This window comes from Podarcis pityusensis, assembly GCF_964106645.2.
Source record: "Podarcis pityusensis genome assembly, chromosome: 11".
Lineage (NCBI taxonomy): Eukaryota > Metazoa > Chordata > Lepidosauria > Squamata > Lacertidae > Podarcis > Podarcis pityusensis.
Genome location: NC_138036.1, coordinates 62,293,909 through 62,309,137, shown reverse-complemented (window position 1 = coordinate 62,309,137; position 15,229 = coordinate 62,293,909). Strand labels below are relative to the sequence as shown.

At 42.3% G+C, this 15,229-nt stretch overlaps 1 protein-coding gene across 12 annotated transcripts in view; it reads right to left on the bottom strand.

The window, feature by feature from the left end:
- Positions 1-15,229, bottom strand: part of TRPM3 (transient receptor potential cation channel subfamily M member 3) — a gene marked incomplete at its 5' end in the record, with an annotated part of 403,362 nt that overhangs the window by 100,715 nt on the left and 287,418 nt on the right. For 11 of the 12 annotated variants that reach the window (XM_080972224.1, XM_080972216.1, XM_080972225.1 and 8 more), the window contains one exon: positions 5,506-5,680. In XM_080972224.1, the coding sequence (XP_080828350.1) occupies positions 5,506-5,680 (175 nt within the window). Of the gene's footprint in view, positions 1-4,048; positions 5,681-15,229 lie in introns of those variants that run through there. The other variant, XM_080972219.1, reaches the window with a different exon arrangement.

Genomic DNA, 15,229 nt, shown 5'->3' with positions numbered 1-15,229 from the left:
GTGTTATCTACACGCAGTGGCTCTCCAAGGTTTCAGACAGGGGTCTCTACCAACCCTGCCTGATAATGCCAGGGATTAAATCTGAGAACTTTGGGAAATTGCTCTCTGTGCACTAGTCAAGCCAAAGGAAAGCTACAGTAATGCTTGTTGTGAGACAAGTCTGAACAAGAAGGAAAGCATGGAATGATACTGATCCTTCATCAAATTCAATCTTCTCCCAACAATCATCTATATCTATATATCAATATAATATCTGTGTTAGCAAGAGTGCTGCTTGGGTGAAAGCAACCAAGAATTGGTGACCAGGGTGGATTTGGGGCCATATTAGTTCCAGGATTGTGAAGTTTCTGTGTCAGCTGTTGCAACAGGATATAGTTGAACTGGAGGTGCATAACGGAAGTACAAACAAGAGCACGTGGGGGAACTGACCTCCAGTCAGGAACCTCTTCAGTTCTCCTACATATGAAATTAAAGCACTTTGGAGTTACAAAAAGCCACATGGCAATTAAGCATTTTGGAACCCCTGAAACACTGAATCTGGAGGGGAATGTGCAAAATGGTCTTTGCTAAATGCTTAGGTCAGTGATCCTAGCTGTAACTCAGAAGGCAAATAAGCGCTTAGAAGTAGTTTCTTTCAATAACATCACTTTTTAACACAAGAAAAAATATTTGCCGGACCAGTGGCTGGATGAGTTCATTATTTCATTTGGCAATCTAGTTCTACACCAAACACACTGGAAAACAAAAACCCCAGTAGAATGGCTCTTTTATTTGCTCTGGCAGATTCAGTAGACAAATGACAGGACTTTGGCATCCTTCTCTCTTACATGGAAATCTCTTTTGAACTGGTGCCCTGCATCAAAGAGGATAATGTACACAGCACTAAATTGCATTGCCATCTTTCAGCTGGGAAGCCTGCTACACTGTAATGAACAGATGAGTTGCAGGATCTGGTCCACAGCCAATTCCAAATCATTTAGTCAGTTGTCACCAGATGACTTCAGCTTTTTCTTTTTCTTTTTTTGTCTGAGAAAAGCAGTAGCAACTCCCAGTTCTGTGATTCTATTCACAGTGGTTTTTCCTGATGAGGTTTGGAAATACAAAAAAACACAACACTATTTCATATGCTTTCCCCTTGTCTCCCCATCCTGCTGCTATTTATTTGCACCTCCAGAGCAATCCTTTAAAGTCACCACATGAACTTTTCTTTAGAAAGCCTCAGAGGTAGAATTGGATGCTCTGAAAATAACTATATAACTGTGGGTTTCCTTTGTCCCTTTGGTACCATCATGTGTGCAAAAGGAAATATTGCAACAGGATTAGCAGAAAGCAGTGAAGACACATTTTTTGAAATTAAACTGTGCATCCTCACAGAGCTCTTCCTTTCATAACATTTAAAACTTTGTGGCAATGGAACCAAATTGCTGGAAGTTATGCACATTCACATTATTTTTTTAAAATGTTGTGTGCCATTATTCCACATCCAAGATTCAGGTCCTTCAAAGAGCTATGATCTCTGACAAGGACTGGAATGACACACAGCAATGAATGGGAAGAAAGGCATGGAGATTTCAGAGAAGTGAAGTGTGTCTAATGGTTAAAACGGACATGCTTGGAAGACCCATTGATAATATTCATGGAAAATTAGGTATGTGGGAAAATCCCTCTGATCAGTCATGAAACACTGAAATTGATTACAAAGCCAGTTGAAAATGCTCAGTTGTGGATTCACATCTCTCTTCTCTCAAACACTTGCATGTGTGTATACACTCAGGTGCATGAACACACATATGTGGCTTATCCACACTTCCTCTGGTTCCACTGCTTCCCCCAGGAAAAACTGCTCTTTTGTGCTCAATCATAGCAAACAGCAGTTTGGGTTTTCTCCAAAGGAAAGGGCCCAGGGGGAAACTTCTTGGATGTGTGCTTTCTAAGCACAAGACAAGTGGCTCTCCATTGGCTGGGACTAATCCCTGCAAGGTCAGTAACCCGAGACAGAATGGGGCCGTTGTAGGCCTGCTCCATCACCAGAAGATGAATAGGAGCATGAGGTTAGGATATGGCAGCCAGAGGAAAAGAGGCCACTGACTACCATACTGATCACTAGGCAACCTGCTTCTGGCTGATGGTTCATTCCCAGTCTTCCCTCAGCAACCATGATAGTGAGATACGTACACAGCAGTGTAAAGAACATGGACAGTTTTCAGGATCCTCAATTATGCACCATCTTGAGAGAGGTGGGGGATGTATACAATGCTCATAGTCTTTGTAGGCAATTTTTTAAAGCATAATGTGCATATATATGCATATGTGTGATTGATACACCCCCCCACACCAATGTGGTGTGGGCGGCACTGTGGGTTAAACCACAGAGTCTAGGACTTGCCGATAAGAAGGTCGGCGGTTCGAATCCCCACGACGGGGTGAGCTCCCGTTGCTCGGTCCCTGCTCCTGCCAACCTATCAGTTCAAAAGCACGTCAAAGTACAAGTAGACAAATACCGTATTTTTTGCCCTATAGGATGCACTTTTTCCCCTCTAAAAATGAAGGGGAAATCTGTGTGCGTCCTATGCGGCGAATACAGGCTTTCGCTGAAGCTTGGAGAGCGAGAGGGGTCGGTGCGCACCGACCCCTCTCGCTCTCCAGGCTTCAGGAAGCTATCTGCAAGCCTGGGGAGCCCGCGGGAGTTCCCGCAGGGCTCCCTAGGCTGCGGATAGCAGCCTGCCGCCCGGCGCGTGGGGCACCCTGAAGCAGAGCGCCCTGCGCGCCGGGCAGACATCTGCAGCGTGGGGAGCACGTGCGGATAGCAGCCTGCGCCCGGCGCGTGAAGCAGAGCGCCCCGCGCTTCGGGCAGACATCGGCCAGCCCCACAAGCTCGGGGGACAGCGGGGAGGCGCAGCGCCGCCATCCCGCTGTTCCCTGACCTGGTTTTGGGGGAAAAATAAAGGAATTTTTTTCCCCTTTATTCCCCCCCCCCCCAAAACTAGGTGTGTCCTATGGGACGGAGCGTCCTATGGGATGAAAAATACGGTAGGTACTGCTCCGGCAGGAAGGTAAACGGCGTTTCCATGCGCTGCTCTGGTTCGCCAGAAGCGGCTTAGTCATGCTGGTCCCATGACCCGGAAGCTGTATGCTGGCTCCCATGGCCAATAAAGCGAGATGAGCACCACAACCCCAGAGTAGGCCACGACTGGACCTAATGGTCAGGGGTCCCTTTACCTTTTATAAAACAAATGCATAATTAAAATACACAATAACAAATCCACAGGGTCATTAAAAGATATTTAATTTAAAAATACAATAAAACAAATAACCAGAAAGCATAACAATTAAAACAGTTAAAACAATAAAACCAGAAGTTCCGTTCAGGGGGAATGCTTGCCTAGATAGGTGACTTTTCAGAAGCTGGCAGAATGGCAACACCAAGAGGTCCTCTTGTATTTCTTGTATTGCAGAAATGAATCTTTGCCCTTTAAGTTATGGTTATACACTTGACTTTGCTTATGGATTTTGTGCACATGCCTGGTATTCCACATCCCAGGAAGAGGCCAACTAGATGAGCATGCATATGTGCAAAGTTGGAGTGAAAAGCCTGTTCAGGGGGAGAAAAGGCTACGGCTGGCCCTAGATGTTATAGGGCAGGTGGCAGTGATTATTTGGGTTGGATAATATAGGGCACTAAAGGTAGGGTACGGGTCAAGGCAGGGACCAGAGTGGAAGCAACAAAGATACAAACCATCAAGTAGCTCTGGTTTTATCCTCAAACACCATCTCATCAATCATCCCCTCCAAGACATTTCCCTAGAAACCATGCTCCATTCTCATTCATGTATTAAGCTAGTACCTTTGTGTCTTCCTGCAAGGAGGCAATTAAGGTACTGAAACAAACAGCTTGATACTATCGATTCTAAGCAGAGATGCAACTATCTGAGCTGTGAACAGGACATGCTCAGGACAGCCAAGTGCCTAACAACTAGAAAATGTGGCTTGTCTTGGAGAGATCTTGAGGATCCTTGAACCTGCAGAGTTGCAGCTGTCTGTCTGTCAACAGACAGAAATATTAAAAAATAAAATAAAATTATTTGTCTATGCCTTAGGGGATGACTGACTGGGGATGATGGCCCATTATTTATTTTTGGTGTGGTTTTACTGTTTTTAGTACTTAAGAGATACTTCCTGGTTCATACATTCACCAAGGGCCAGCACTAAAGCAGCAATGTGGATTCATTTCCTCCATAAATGAAATGAATTAAGAATTAAAACATACTTTGTAAAACTTTCACAACATTCTGTCCCAGTACTTATTTTTGCATTTTATACTGTTTGCAGCTAAAATAGTGTTTTGATTTCAGGCTGGCATCTTTAGCATTTTCAAGCAGGTGATTCAACATCTACAAGGATGTGTTAAGTGATGCAAACGTTTTCTTGAATGGACATAGATGGAATTATAGGAGATGTTCAAATGAAGTGGAAAAGCACAACTGGAAAGTAAAAGGCTAGCTCTGAGAAAAAATATTTTCAAGAATCTGTGCCTAAAATCCTGGTTTTATTATCATTCTAGACAAACAAAGGTTTCATTTGCTTTTTGTGTCATTGCTTTTCTTAGTGATAAAAGCACTGCAAAGGTAGGCATGCATTTTGTACACCTGTGGGCATTTTCATGAAGGAGATGACAATGAAGATGGACTTGGCTAATGAACAGAGCAAAACTATTAGATTGGTAAGGAAGAACAGAAGGAGAACATCCTGAACTGGTGCACAATATATTATACTGTTTTTTGTTCACAGAAAGCACAGCATTCAAGGCTTGCTGGCAATAATCCTACTTGGGAGTTTCTGCACCACAGTCACCAGAGGTCTCAGGGGATTAGCATACATTGTCCTGTTTAACTCTGCAGGACATCTCTTTAGTGTTTCTAGAGCAAAGGTTTGGCCTTTGGCCATCTTAATTACAGAACTGGATATATCCCATTGCAACACCTTGAACAGTATGAAGAGAAACACTCACATAAAAATGCAGTATTTGCTAGTAAATAGAGAAAGACTTTATTGCATTTGGCTCCACAGAGCAGTAGTGTAGGGCAATAATGGAGGTAGCTGACCTACAGGAATATCAGCAGTCCTTAATAACCCAGTTACCAGAACCACAAAAGCAACATGTGTATTCTATGGGAATGGTCAGCAAGAAGTATTATATCAAATAATATAAAAGGATGACTTTCTGTGTGAAAACGGTCTTGCTTCAAGCAGTAGTTCTAACCTGCCAGCTACAGTTAAACCTCCAGTCAGGCAGAAGAAAATAAATGCATGCATGATATTGGCGTCTTCACTGAAGTGATTATGGAATTATGGGTTATGTTAATAGGTGGTATTGCTCATTAATCATCAGCTATAATGTTTATCCCCAATTAATACTTCTGCTGTTACTGAAATAAATCAACATCAGAATGCAAATGATTCCAAAGAAGGATTTATCTTAAAAAAGTATTCTGGCAAGTAACTCACCCTCCTTCTTCGGAGTACTTGTGACCAAATGCCAGGATGTCAGATGCCCGCCCACTGCCATCACAAACTACAACAGGAACTGGAGGAGTGTCACGTAAATATTCAAGGACGATGGAAATTACGTTGGGTCCTCCTTCCACAATGAGAGCCACCACTGGGACACCTTGCCCAATCCCTGCAGAGAAACAAACAAACGAAACAAAAACAAAGCCAGCAAATCAAAGAAAATACAGAAAAAGAAGGAAACAAACTGAAATGATGGACTACACAATTAAGACAAAGTAGCATTATGTGACCATCCTATCCATCTGTATTAGACTCCAGATTACATGCTGAGGAGGAGACTTTGCAAAGGATGGTATAATGAATTCCTCCACAGTCACTAGGGTGGAATTCGGCCATATCCACATACAGCATCTCTGGGAAAAATAATCTCCCCCTCTAACATGTATTAATAGATGGTGTCGTGATGTCATGCATTTTCCCTGCTCCTTCCCCTGCTGCTCTCTTGGCTGTCACTGGGCAACCACAATTGCAAGAGAGTGGACGATGGAAATATCTGGATGGGGATGATCCTTTCAGCAGCAGACTTGTGTGTTTCATAATGTGTATTTAGAATTTCACTACAACTTTGAGACTGTTTTTTTCTTAAATTAAGGAGTTTAGATATTTAGGGACTCAGTTTTCACATGGAACAACACAATTATCTGCACCATCTTAAATATTAATATATTAAGTACAATTTATGTAAAAGTTGCTATAGGTATGAGGACCCAGGTGGTCCCCTGGTTCAGGAGTCCTGGTTTCTAGACACTTCAGAAGTACTGGCCCTGCTAAGTTAGGGCAGCCCATGTCTGCTTAGCTTTGCAAATGTGCTAGCAGTTTTATTGCTGCATGTCTTTTGAAGTATGTAAGCAAGACACTTATTCAGAAACATGAAATTCTGAAGGCGAACTGAAATGTTTGCCTCTTATACAAAAACATTCCATAGTAATAGCTTCTCTTTATTCATATATTCTATTATTTCCAAAGTGCCGCTTGAAGTGAGGAGCATAGAATGTCACTGTGGATGCAGCGAAATCTTCTTTCGCAAAGAGTATTTTTCTTGCCATGATCTTTCATTACAGACCCTTCTGACCTTTAGTTCCACTTATTTGCCTCTGTGAATTTCTGTGCTTTTGCATGCATTGTATTAGGAGCCTTATAATGTGTATAGTATTGAGACCAGGATGCTTCCCTTCCTCCATCCAAAAGTCATTTGCTATTAAGTTGCCGCCTCTCCAGGCTTGTTGCCTTGGTAAACCTTTCAGTCTGGGCAGCCCTTCACTTCATGGCTGCCTCAGTCACTAGCAGAATCCGTCAGTGGGCGTTTCTTAAATCTTTTCCAACATAAAAGTTGTTTGACACCCAGTCTCCTCCTACTCTCTCTGCGCGGAAGTCTTCTGCGCAGGGTGGGCGTGGGTAGCGGGGGACCAGTGCTCTCCCCGCTGGTGTCCAGTGAAGAGTCCTGGAGCCCTCTCGCCGATTCCCCCATCAGCCCCTCCTTATCCCTGGTGTAGCGCTGATTTGCTTCCCCATCTGCCGAGCTGCCTCTCTCCCTGCTGGGCCCTTCTCCAGCATCATTTGAGAGCCTTCCCTCCGCCTCTAGCTCCGATGTCAGTTCCCTGACAGTAGACAAAGGACGTTTTCCCCAGATCAGCAAATGCATTATATTTTCTGTGGCACAGCTGCATTTAAAATACTCTGTAAATGTATTATCAGAATGATACCCCATAAACAGCCAATTCCAAAAGGAACTCATGATGCCAGGAGTAACTCTGGTGGGACAGGAAGGTGAGGTTCTGGGTGTAGCAGTGAGTCCCTGAGGAGCTGAAGTTTATCAGCTTAGCCAACTGGAGAGGAGGATCTTTAAAGCTGCATGATCCTGTTGCTGATAGGTCACATAATCTCTCTGCCTGTCTGTTATTGGTTCATTGCCTGGATTCAGATCCACACCACACACCCAGGACCACCCGAGGGTACAGAAAGGCATTAAATACTGAAGATATTGTGAAAGGAAGATCAGGACATCAGTCAATGAGCATCCAATGTATTTGATGAAGGTGCAATGGTCAGAGAAGATGCTGGTGATGACAGCTGAACGTCCCTTTGCCTTCCCAGCCCCCTTCATATATTCTCAGGCATAGGATGACAAAGGGAAGCCCACGAGTCACATGAAGAGGTACTGCAGACACTTTACAGGGCTAGAAGTTGCCACTCAACCTGAACCTACCCTACATTCTTCTCCAGTTCACTTTAACCCTCAATCATAAAAAATAAGCTTAGCTTATTGTCTACCTGAACTGGACTGCAAAATACCATATATTGATGGTAAGCACTTGGCTTTGGCAAACCAATGCCCATTATTTACATCAATATACTTACTTATATGGAGGAGTTGGTTGCATATGGAGCATAAAAGGTCATTTTGGATTATACTTTTTGAACTAATCCGTAGTCACCTTGGCCTTTTCTACTGTCTGCTTGACTCAATGCAATAGTCTAAATTATTCAGACCCCATAATTTGAAACAGTTCTAATAAAGTAAACCAATCTTCCCTTTGTGACTTCAGTGGATGGCAACATTTGAAAGAAAACAAAATTCGCCCAACAAAACCTAGCTGAAACATGCACTTATGCTACTTATTGTTTATAAGGCTGTATCTACTTAAAAGAGCTACATGAAAGCAACCTGAACTCTGCACTCTGACAAGCTGAATTCTGCAACCTGTGCTAGAATTACGTGGATTGAACAACTTTGCACACTTCTGCTTAATGTTGTCTCATATATTCTGGTTTTTTTGCTGGTCTTGGGAAAGGCAAAACAACTATGCCAGGGCATTTGAAGCCCTTCCGCCTTCTGCCTCCTAAGGTCCCAAGTGTGCCCAGACACTTTCTGTGTTTTGGGAGCTACAAACCTTTAGAAGGAAAGGTTTTAAGTTTCAGGATGGCGAATCCTGTGCCCAGTACCAAATTCTGCATGTGTATTGTGATATGGATTATGGAATCATGGAGTTGACATAGCCCTGAGTACAGACAGGCTCCATCATTTCCAGGACAATTTGCCAATCATGAAATGGCAGCATGCAGCTTTATTTAACATGACCACGGTTTCACATGAAAAAAACATGCAACTCCTCTACAAATATATTAATTTTGCAAGGTTTCAAGAAGTGGTGGTGTCTTGGAATATTATGGAACTGCTTTTGTTGTTGTTGGATGTTTTTCAATAAAAGATTGAACAGACATTCATCAAGGATTTTTTTAGTTATGGGGTAGTCTGTCTTGAGATCCATCACTATGAAACATTGAGTGGCAGATGTTGCCCTAGCCAATTAGTAATAATAAGATGGATAGTTTGACACTAACCAGCTGCAGGTGGAAGTACTTTTATTTTTCACACAACAGTTCAACTGTTTCAAATGTTTCAAGGTTACTTTGTTCCCTTATCTTACTTTTACATCACAAACTTATGAAGACAACGCTTAAAAAATTATTTAGAAGGTACTATTTGTCCTCTATTTTCTCAGCAGGCTTACTGTGTTCCACCGGCTGTTCTAAAGAGAAATGTAATAGATGCTTTCTACAGAGAACAAAGAACAGCATTCACACAGGAAAGTGGATGGCTGCTGGTTGGTTTCTGATTTATGATGATTAGGTTAGGTACTAAAAGTTATGATCCACAATTTTATTCCCACAGAGACTTACACCTATACACTTCCCAGTTCTTTGTAGTTCTTGCTTGTTCTTTCTACAAAGCAAGAAATCAATGTAAGTGTAAAAAAAGAAATAGCTATTATAAATACTAACATAATTAACAGTTTGGTCTTAAGAACTGCTGAGCAATCAAAAGTCTGCTTGGTGCTGGGGGTGGAGAATGTGTCTGCCACTATAATGGGCTAAATAAGAACATTTCACTAATATTGCCATGGAGTTATATCACCCTGCAATCAGATAATTTTGTGTGAATGTTTTGTACTATGGTGCATAGATCTCTGCAATTACTGGGCACATCACTGCCAAGTTTGCTCTAAATGCCAAAGAGCAGCTGCTCGGTCTCATTTAAATATTGTATCCCTGATGATGTGATTTAACATATCCATAGGAAGCCAGTTTTCCAGTATCAAAGGCCAGCTCTGGTAATCAGGATTCAAACATTGCTTTGTAAAGGAAAAATGCAGGGTGACAAAAGGACTAAAGCAAAAAATAGCACAGCTTCCTGAAACATCAGAGTAAAGTATGTAAACTTGTTATTTGTCCTCTTTTCTATTATTATCTCTGCAATTCTGGATGTCAGTTACAGTGGTACCTCGCAAGACAAAAAACGCGCAAGACGAAAGAGTTTTTCATTTTTTGAGTTGCTTCGCAAGACGAATTTCCCTATGGGCTTGCTTCGCAAGACGAAAACGTCTTGCGAGTTTGTTTCCTTTTTCTTAAAACCGTTAATACCGTTAAAACCGTGCTTCGCAAGACGAAAAAACTCGCAAGACGAAAAAACTCGCAGAACGAATTAATTTCGTCTTGCGAGGCACCACTGTATCTTTCTTCTAACATACAAGGGATATTAATTTTTGATGCTGTTGGACCTTCATCCATGATTCTGGAGGTGAGAGGAGGGACTGAAAATGGCCAAGACCCCCAGAAGCTAGAGTGCTATTTGCTAAGGGTCACATGACAGTCTATGGAGAGATCCCATCTAGTAGGATTTAGGCCACCCCAGAGCACAACATGTTCATCAAAATAGCACCCCCAAAGTAGCGTGATGTGCCTTCCCCATTCACTTAAAAGGGGGCACCAGTCTGTGGGGGCTAACCATGCTCCTAACCAAGCTCAAAGGGGATTCCTCAGCCATGACCCAGAAGTGGGAATTACTGGGAATCCATTTGCAGGGCTCACCAAACTATAGAGACAAAGTGGGGAGCCAGCATTCCAAGAAACTACTGACTCAGCTATGCAAAAGTCTGGGGGGGGGGGAATACAATGCACATCATTTGGAAAGATCTACTTGTTGGCTAGGTGATATCTCCTGCATTCCAGGGGACACAGCTGAGAGCATTTTGATCTTCATTGACAGAGTCACACATTATCACCATGTGCCATTTGCACAGAGTATGATAATACATGAAGCGGATGGGTGTGCACACCCAATACACACACATGCAAAATGGTAATTTACCCAGGTCAGCTAAACAGCTCAGGAGTCCCTGGGCAGCCTTCTCCAAAGACTCATACAAAAGGAATAAAATGCTCCATGTAAAAATCAAATTGGGGAGAAAGGCCCTCAAATGTAAGAAATGCATTTGCTAATAGAGCAGAATAGTGCTCATATTTTCATGCAGATACTTCCTAATTTGTATAATTTCCTTGCTTTTACAATAATAATAAAAAAAATCAGTTACTTTTAACTGACAGTGATCATCAAGCAAAAACTTGATAAAAGATCAGCAGCAAACAAACATCCCTTACTGATTTTATATTTAAACAAGATTAGTTCATTCCAAGCTTACTTCGGAAACAGATGCAAAACCCAGACACAACGAAGTTATTTAGTCAGGTCTCTGGATCACTGGTTCTAAAGAAAGTCAAACGATAACGTCTGTAGCCTATGATTCTGATTTAGGAACAGTGTTCACAATTAAAAGGAAATGTGACTAGCAAGCAAGTTCACCATACAGAATTTGTCCCTGGAAGCAATTATCTAGTTATAAGTTCAAAATAACACTTTGTAAAATAACATGAACGTGTATGATACTGTGATATTATTACAAACTATATAGTTTATGTATTGTTTTTTATTAGGAACAGGATGATCTACACAAGATTTCAGATTTAAGGATTCTGTTCTCTCACACTCAGCTCATCTTAGATGCAACTTGCAAAGCTCTTCTGATCTCCCAATAAGACCACCTTGCTCCACACTGCTACTTTATGTGTGCCCAGAGTGGTTCAGTGGAAATGCTCAAGCAAATTTGACATAGTGACAAATATTAATTAGATTTAGGTGAGAAGGTAACAAAGTATTCAACCAGCTGGTAATTGGGGGGGGGGGGAGACTATGGGTTGTATGTATTCAATGTAGCACTATGTTAAAGTCACTTAGTGGTATACCTCAGCAGAACTCTGTTGTGCAAAAAAATGCATAAGCAGGCTGCTGGTGACTTTGTTACACAATAGATTGCACAATCTGTTTTACAGTGAGTTTCTGCAAGCATAACAGTTGCACTGGATTCCTGTTGTGCAGCATTAAAACCCACCTGTCCACTAGCACAATAGTCTTTGTGCTACCAAACAGAAAACACCGGCTACAGTCCTATAAGAAAAATGCACTGACTTGCTCTCACCCACGTCTTATTTTCAGATTCCCAAACACAGGAAAGGCCACGATTCATCAAAGACTAAGTAGTTCCTAGCCAAGTTTCTGCAGCCACTCAGCCTGGTCCCCATCCTGGGGGGTGCAGTGATTGCTGCAGATACTTTTTTCTGAGCCTTACCAGGATAGAACATGAGAACATGAAACTGTCCTGCTGGATCAAGCCAAAGACCCACCTAGCCCAGCAGCCTGTTCTCACAGCAGTCAACTAGATGCCCATGGGAAGCCTGCAGGCAGAAGGTGGATGCAATAGCACTCTCCCCAAGTGGCATTCAGAGGCCTCCTGGCTCCAACAGTGGCGGAAGAACCATTGTGCCTACAGTTTGCAGTCTCACATTACCTTATCTCTGGTCTGAAGCTCACACTGTGGCTGAGAATGCAAATGGTGATGCCTCCACCTCTGACACAAAAATAAATTTCCCTGATCTACTCAAAGGGTACAGAGATCCAGTCAAATGTTTTTTTCTTGCTTGCTTGAATATTTTCTCAGCACAAGAGCAATGTTTTAACATGTTATGCGTTGTAAGCAAAGTAGAGATTAGAACGTCTCACTTCAGAAAGCGCATTACAGAGAGTATTTGAGTGGCGTAACACATCATTTTGAAGGTCAGTAGTCAAGACCAGACAACTTTAGTAATAAAGGCACCATGGTTGGTTTAGTTTTAGCATGGAATTCTCTATAGATGGTCTGTTGATAATACATTTATTTGGCTGTGAAATAGTCTGTGAAATCAGGCATATCAAGCTAAGATAGAATATATACTTGCAGTATGTAATATTATCATCTTTCAAGAATAAGTGCAATATGAGGAATGTAAATTCAGCCAAGCCTATTCAGAAATGAGAAAAGAGTAATGAATCAGCAGTGTCATACTCTAGGAAACAAAGTAGGATCTAGGAGTCTTGGTTGACCACAAACTTGACATGAGCCAACAGTGTGACGCGGCAGTTAAAAAAGCCAATGCAATTCTGGGCTTCATCAATAGGAGTATAGCATCTAGATCAAGGGAAGTAATAGTGCCACTGTATTCTGCTCTGGTCAGACCTCACCTGGAGTACTGTGTCCAGTTCTGGGCACCATAGTTCTGGAACGTGTCCAGAGGAGGGCAACCAAAATGGTCAAACGCCTGGAAATGATGCCTTATGAGGAACGGCTAAGGGAGCTGGGCATGTTTAGCCTGGAGAAGAGGAGGTTAAGGGGTGATATGATAGCCATGTTCAAATATATAAAAGGATGTCACATAGAGGAGGGAGAAAGGTTGTTTTCTGCTGCTCCAGAGAAGCGGACACGGAGCAATGGATCCAAACTACAAGAAAGAAGATTCCACCTAAACATTAGGAAGAACTTCCTGACAGTAAGAGCTGTTCGACAGTGGAATTTGCTGCCAAGGAGTGTGGTGGAGTCTCCTTCTTTGGAGGTCTTTAAGCAGAGGCTTGACAACCATATGTCAGGAGTGCTCTGATGGTGTTTCCTGCTTGGCAGGGGGTTGGACTCGATGGCCCTTGTGGTCTCTTCCAACTCTATGATTCTATGATTCTAAAGTAAGTGGATTCATTCCAATTTTCAAAAGTACTGAATATAGTACATGCCAGAACGCAATGTGCAGAAATGTCACATTCACTCTCAGCAGTGGCTCCCCAGCTGTACATCTTCCAAATGTCCCATGTCAAGATCTAAAGCATTTTCACCCAATCAAGCAATATCTGCTCTCTAACATTGGGAGGAAATACTGAAATGGCAGAGATTCCACCCACATTGAGACCACAGTAGACAAATTTACACACAAAAATCAATATAGAGGTAGCAGCAAGTGATGGTGGGAAAGGTGACATAATTTTGTCTGATGTGGCACATCTGGCCATTAAATCCCTCTCAGTGCCTTTGGCAATATGAAAATGGCATTGGAGCAGGCAGTATCATGAAAAGCCAGCTCAAACCATTGGCAGCAAAAAGAATACCTCGCACTTGGGAAACTAACTGGTTTAGTGTAGTGTGAGATTTCAGACATTAATCTAGTTTATCAGAATTTTCAAAGACAATAGCTGAGATTATCAGAGGCAGGAAGAGAAGTGAAAGGTACATAGAAGAAGCGCCCTACATTATAAACTGTCACATCATCGTAATAATACAAAGTAATACAAAAATGCAGGTGATTCCTGTAGGTCACAGATGAAACACTTTACTGCACGACAGGCCCCAAAGTTGCTCTATTGCCCCTGTGGGTGAGGAAGTGGAAGCTGGAAAATATTACCATTTCATTTCTCCCATGATTATCAAATAAAGTAAACCTGGATGTCACTACTGGTTGTTTTCTTTCCTTATCCCATCTTTTACAACAGGCAGGAGAAAAGAAAAAAGGAGGATCACTTCAGCTCCCAGTAGCTTTTAAGAGCCACAAGAAAATACATGACAGCAAAACTAAACAGAAGTGTGTTCCCCTTTTGAGAAATAAATGAGGTGCTGGTATTCATTTCTTGATACATGTGCAGTGGGTGCCAGCATGAAATGGGTTTCGTGGGCAGCAAAAAAGAGGCATCAGTACTCTATACTGCTGAGTACTGTCCCGCCAAAGCCCCCAGTGTTCTATTTGCCCAACAACCACAAGAGAACACGATTTATCTCCTGGTCTAATCAGGGAAGGGAAGGGGAGTCAGGAAAGAACTCCTATCACCCTTAGCAACTACCTCTTTGGAGTACTGTGACAACCATAGGGTTAAGAAGCAGTTCTGAGACAGTGAGAAGTATTTTGCAAAAACTAGAAGAGGCAGACTGCAGCCACTATAACTGGAAGCTTATGTAGCCAGAGCATCTTAGTTTTTAAATGTGTGCTTAACTTTGGAGTGACTTTAGTTTCTGTTGTATTTATGTAAGTTTTTGATTTACAGTTTTATGTTTAATTGTTTATTTGAACTGTCTTTTCTTGTCTATTTGTAAACCACTCTGGAAACTTTATATGGGGTATAAAAGGCAGGGCCCAATTCCCTTTAAACCCAGCATGAGTTTGTGGGCAAACCACACTCAAGGCTTGCTGGAAGGAGTGGAGCTTCGAGAAGATGGATCTCTGGCTGAGCTTTACTGGCTGAAGTCTCTCATAGAATCTTAGAGTTGGAAGGGACCCAAGGGTCATCTAGTCCAACCCCTGCAATGCTAAAGCATCACAGCTAAAGCATGCATGGCAGATGGCCACCACCAGGGCAAGTCCTCCATCCTGGCTCAGCTGAAACTGGGTCAAGTCCTGAAAGTCCAACAGTTCTTGTTTTATATCTTGTTTTATATATTATTGGTGGGAAACAAACATTAATTCTTGCTGACGG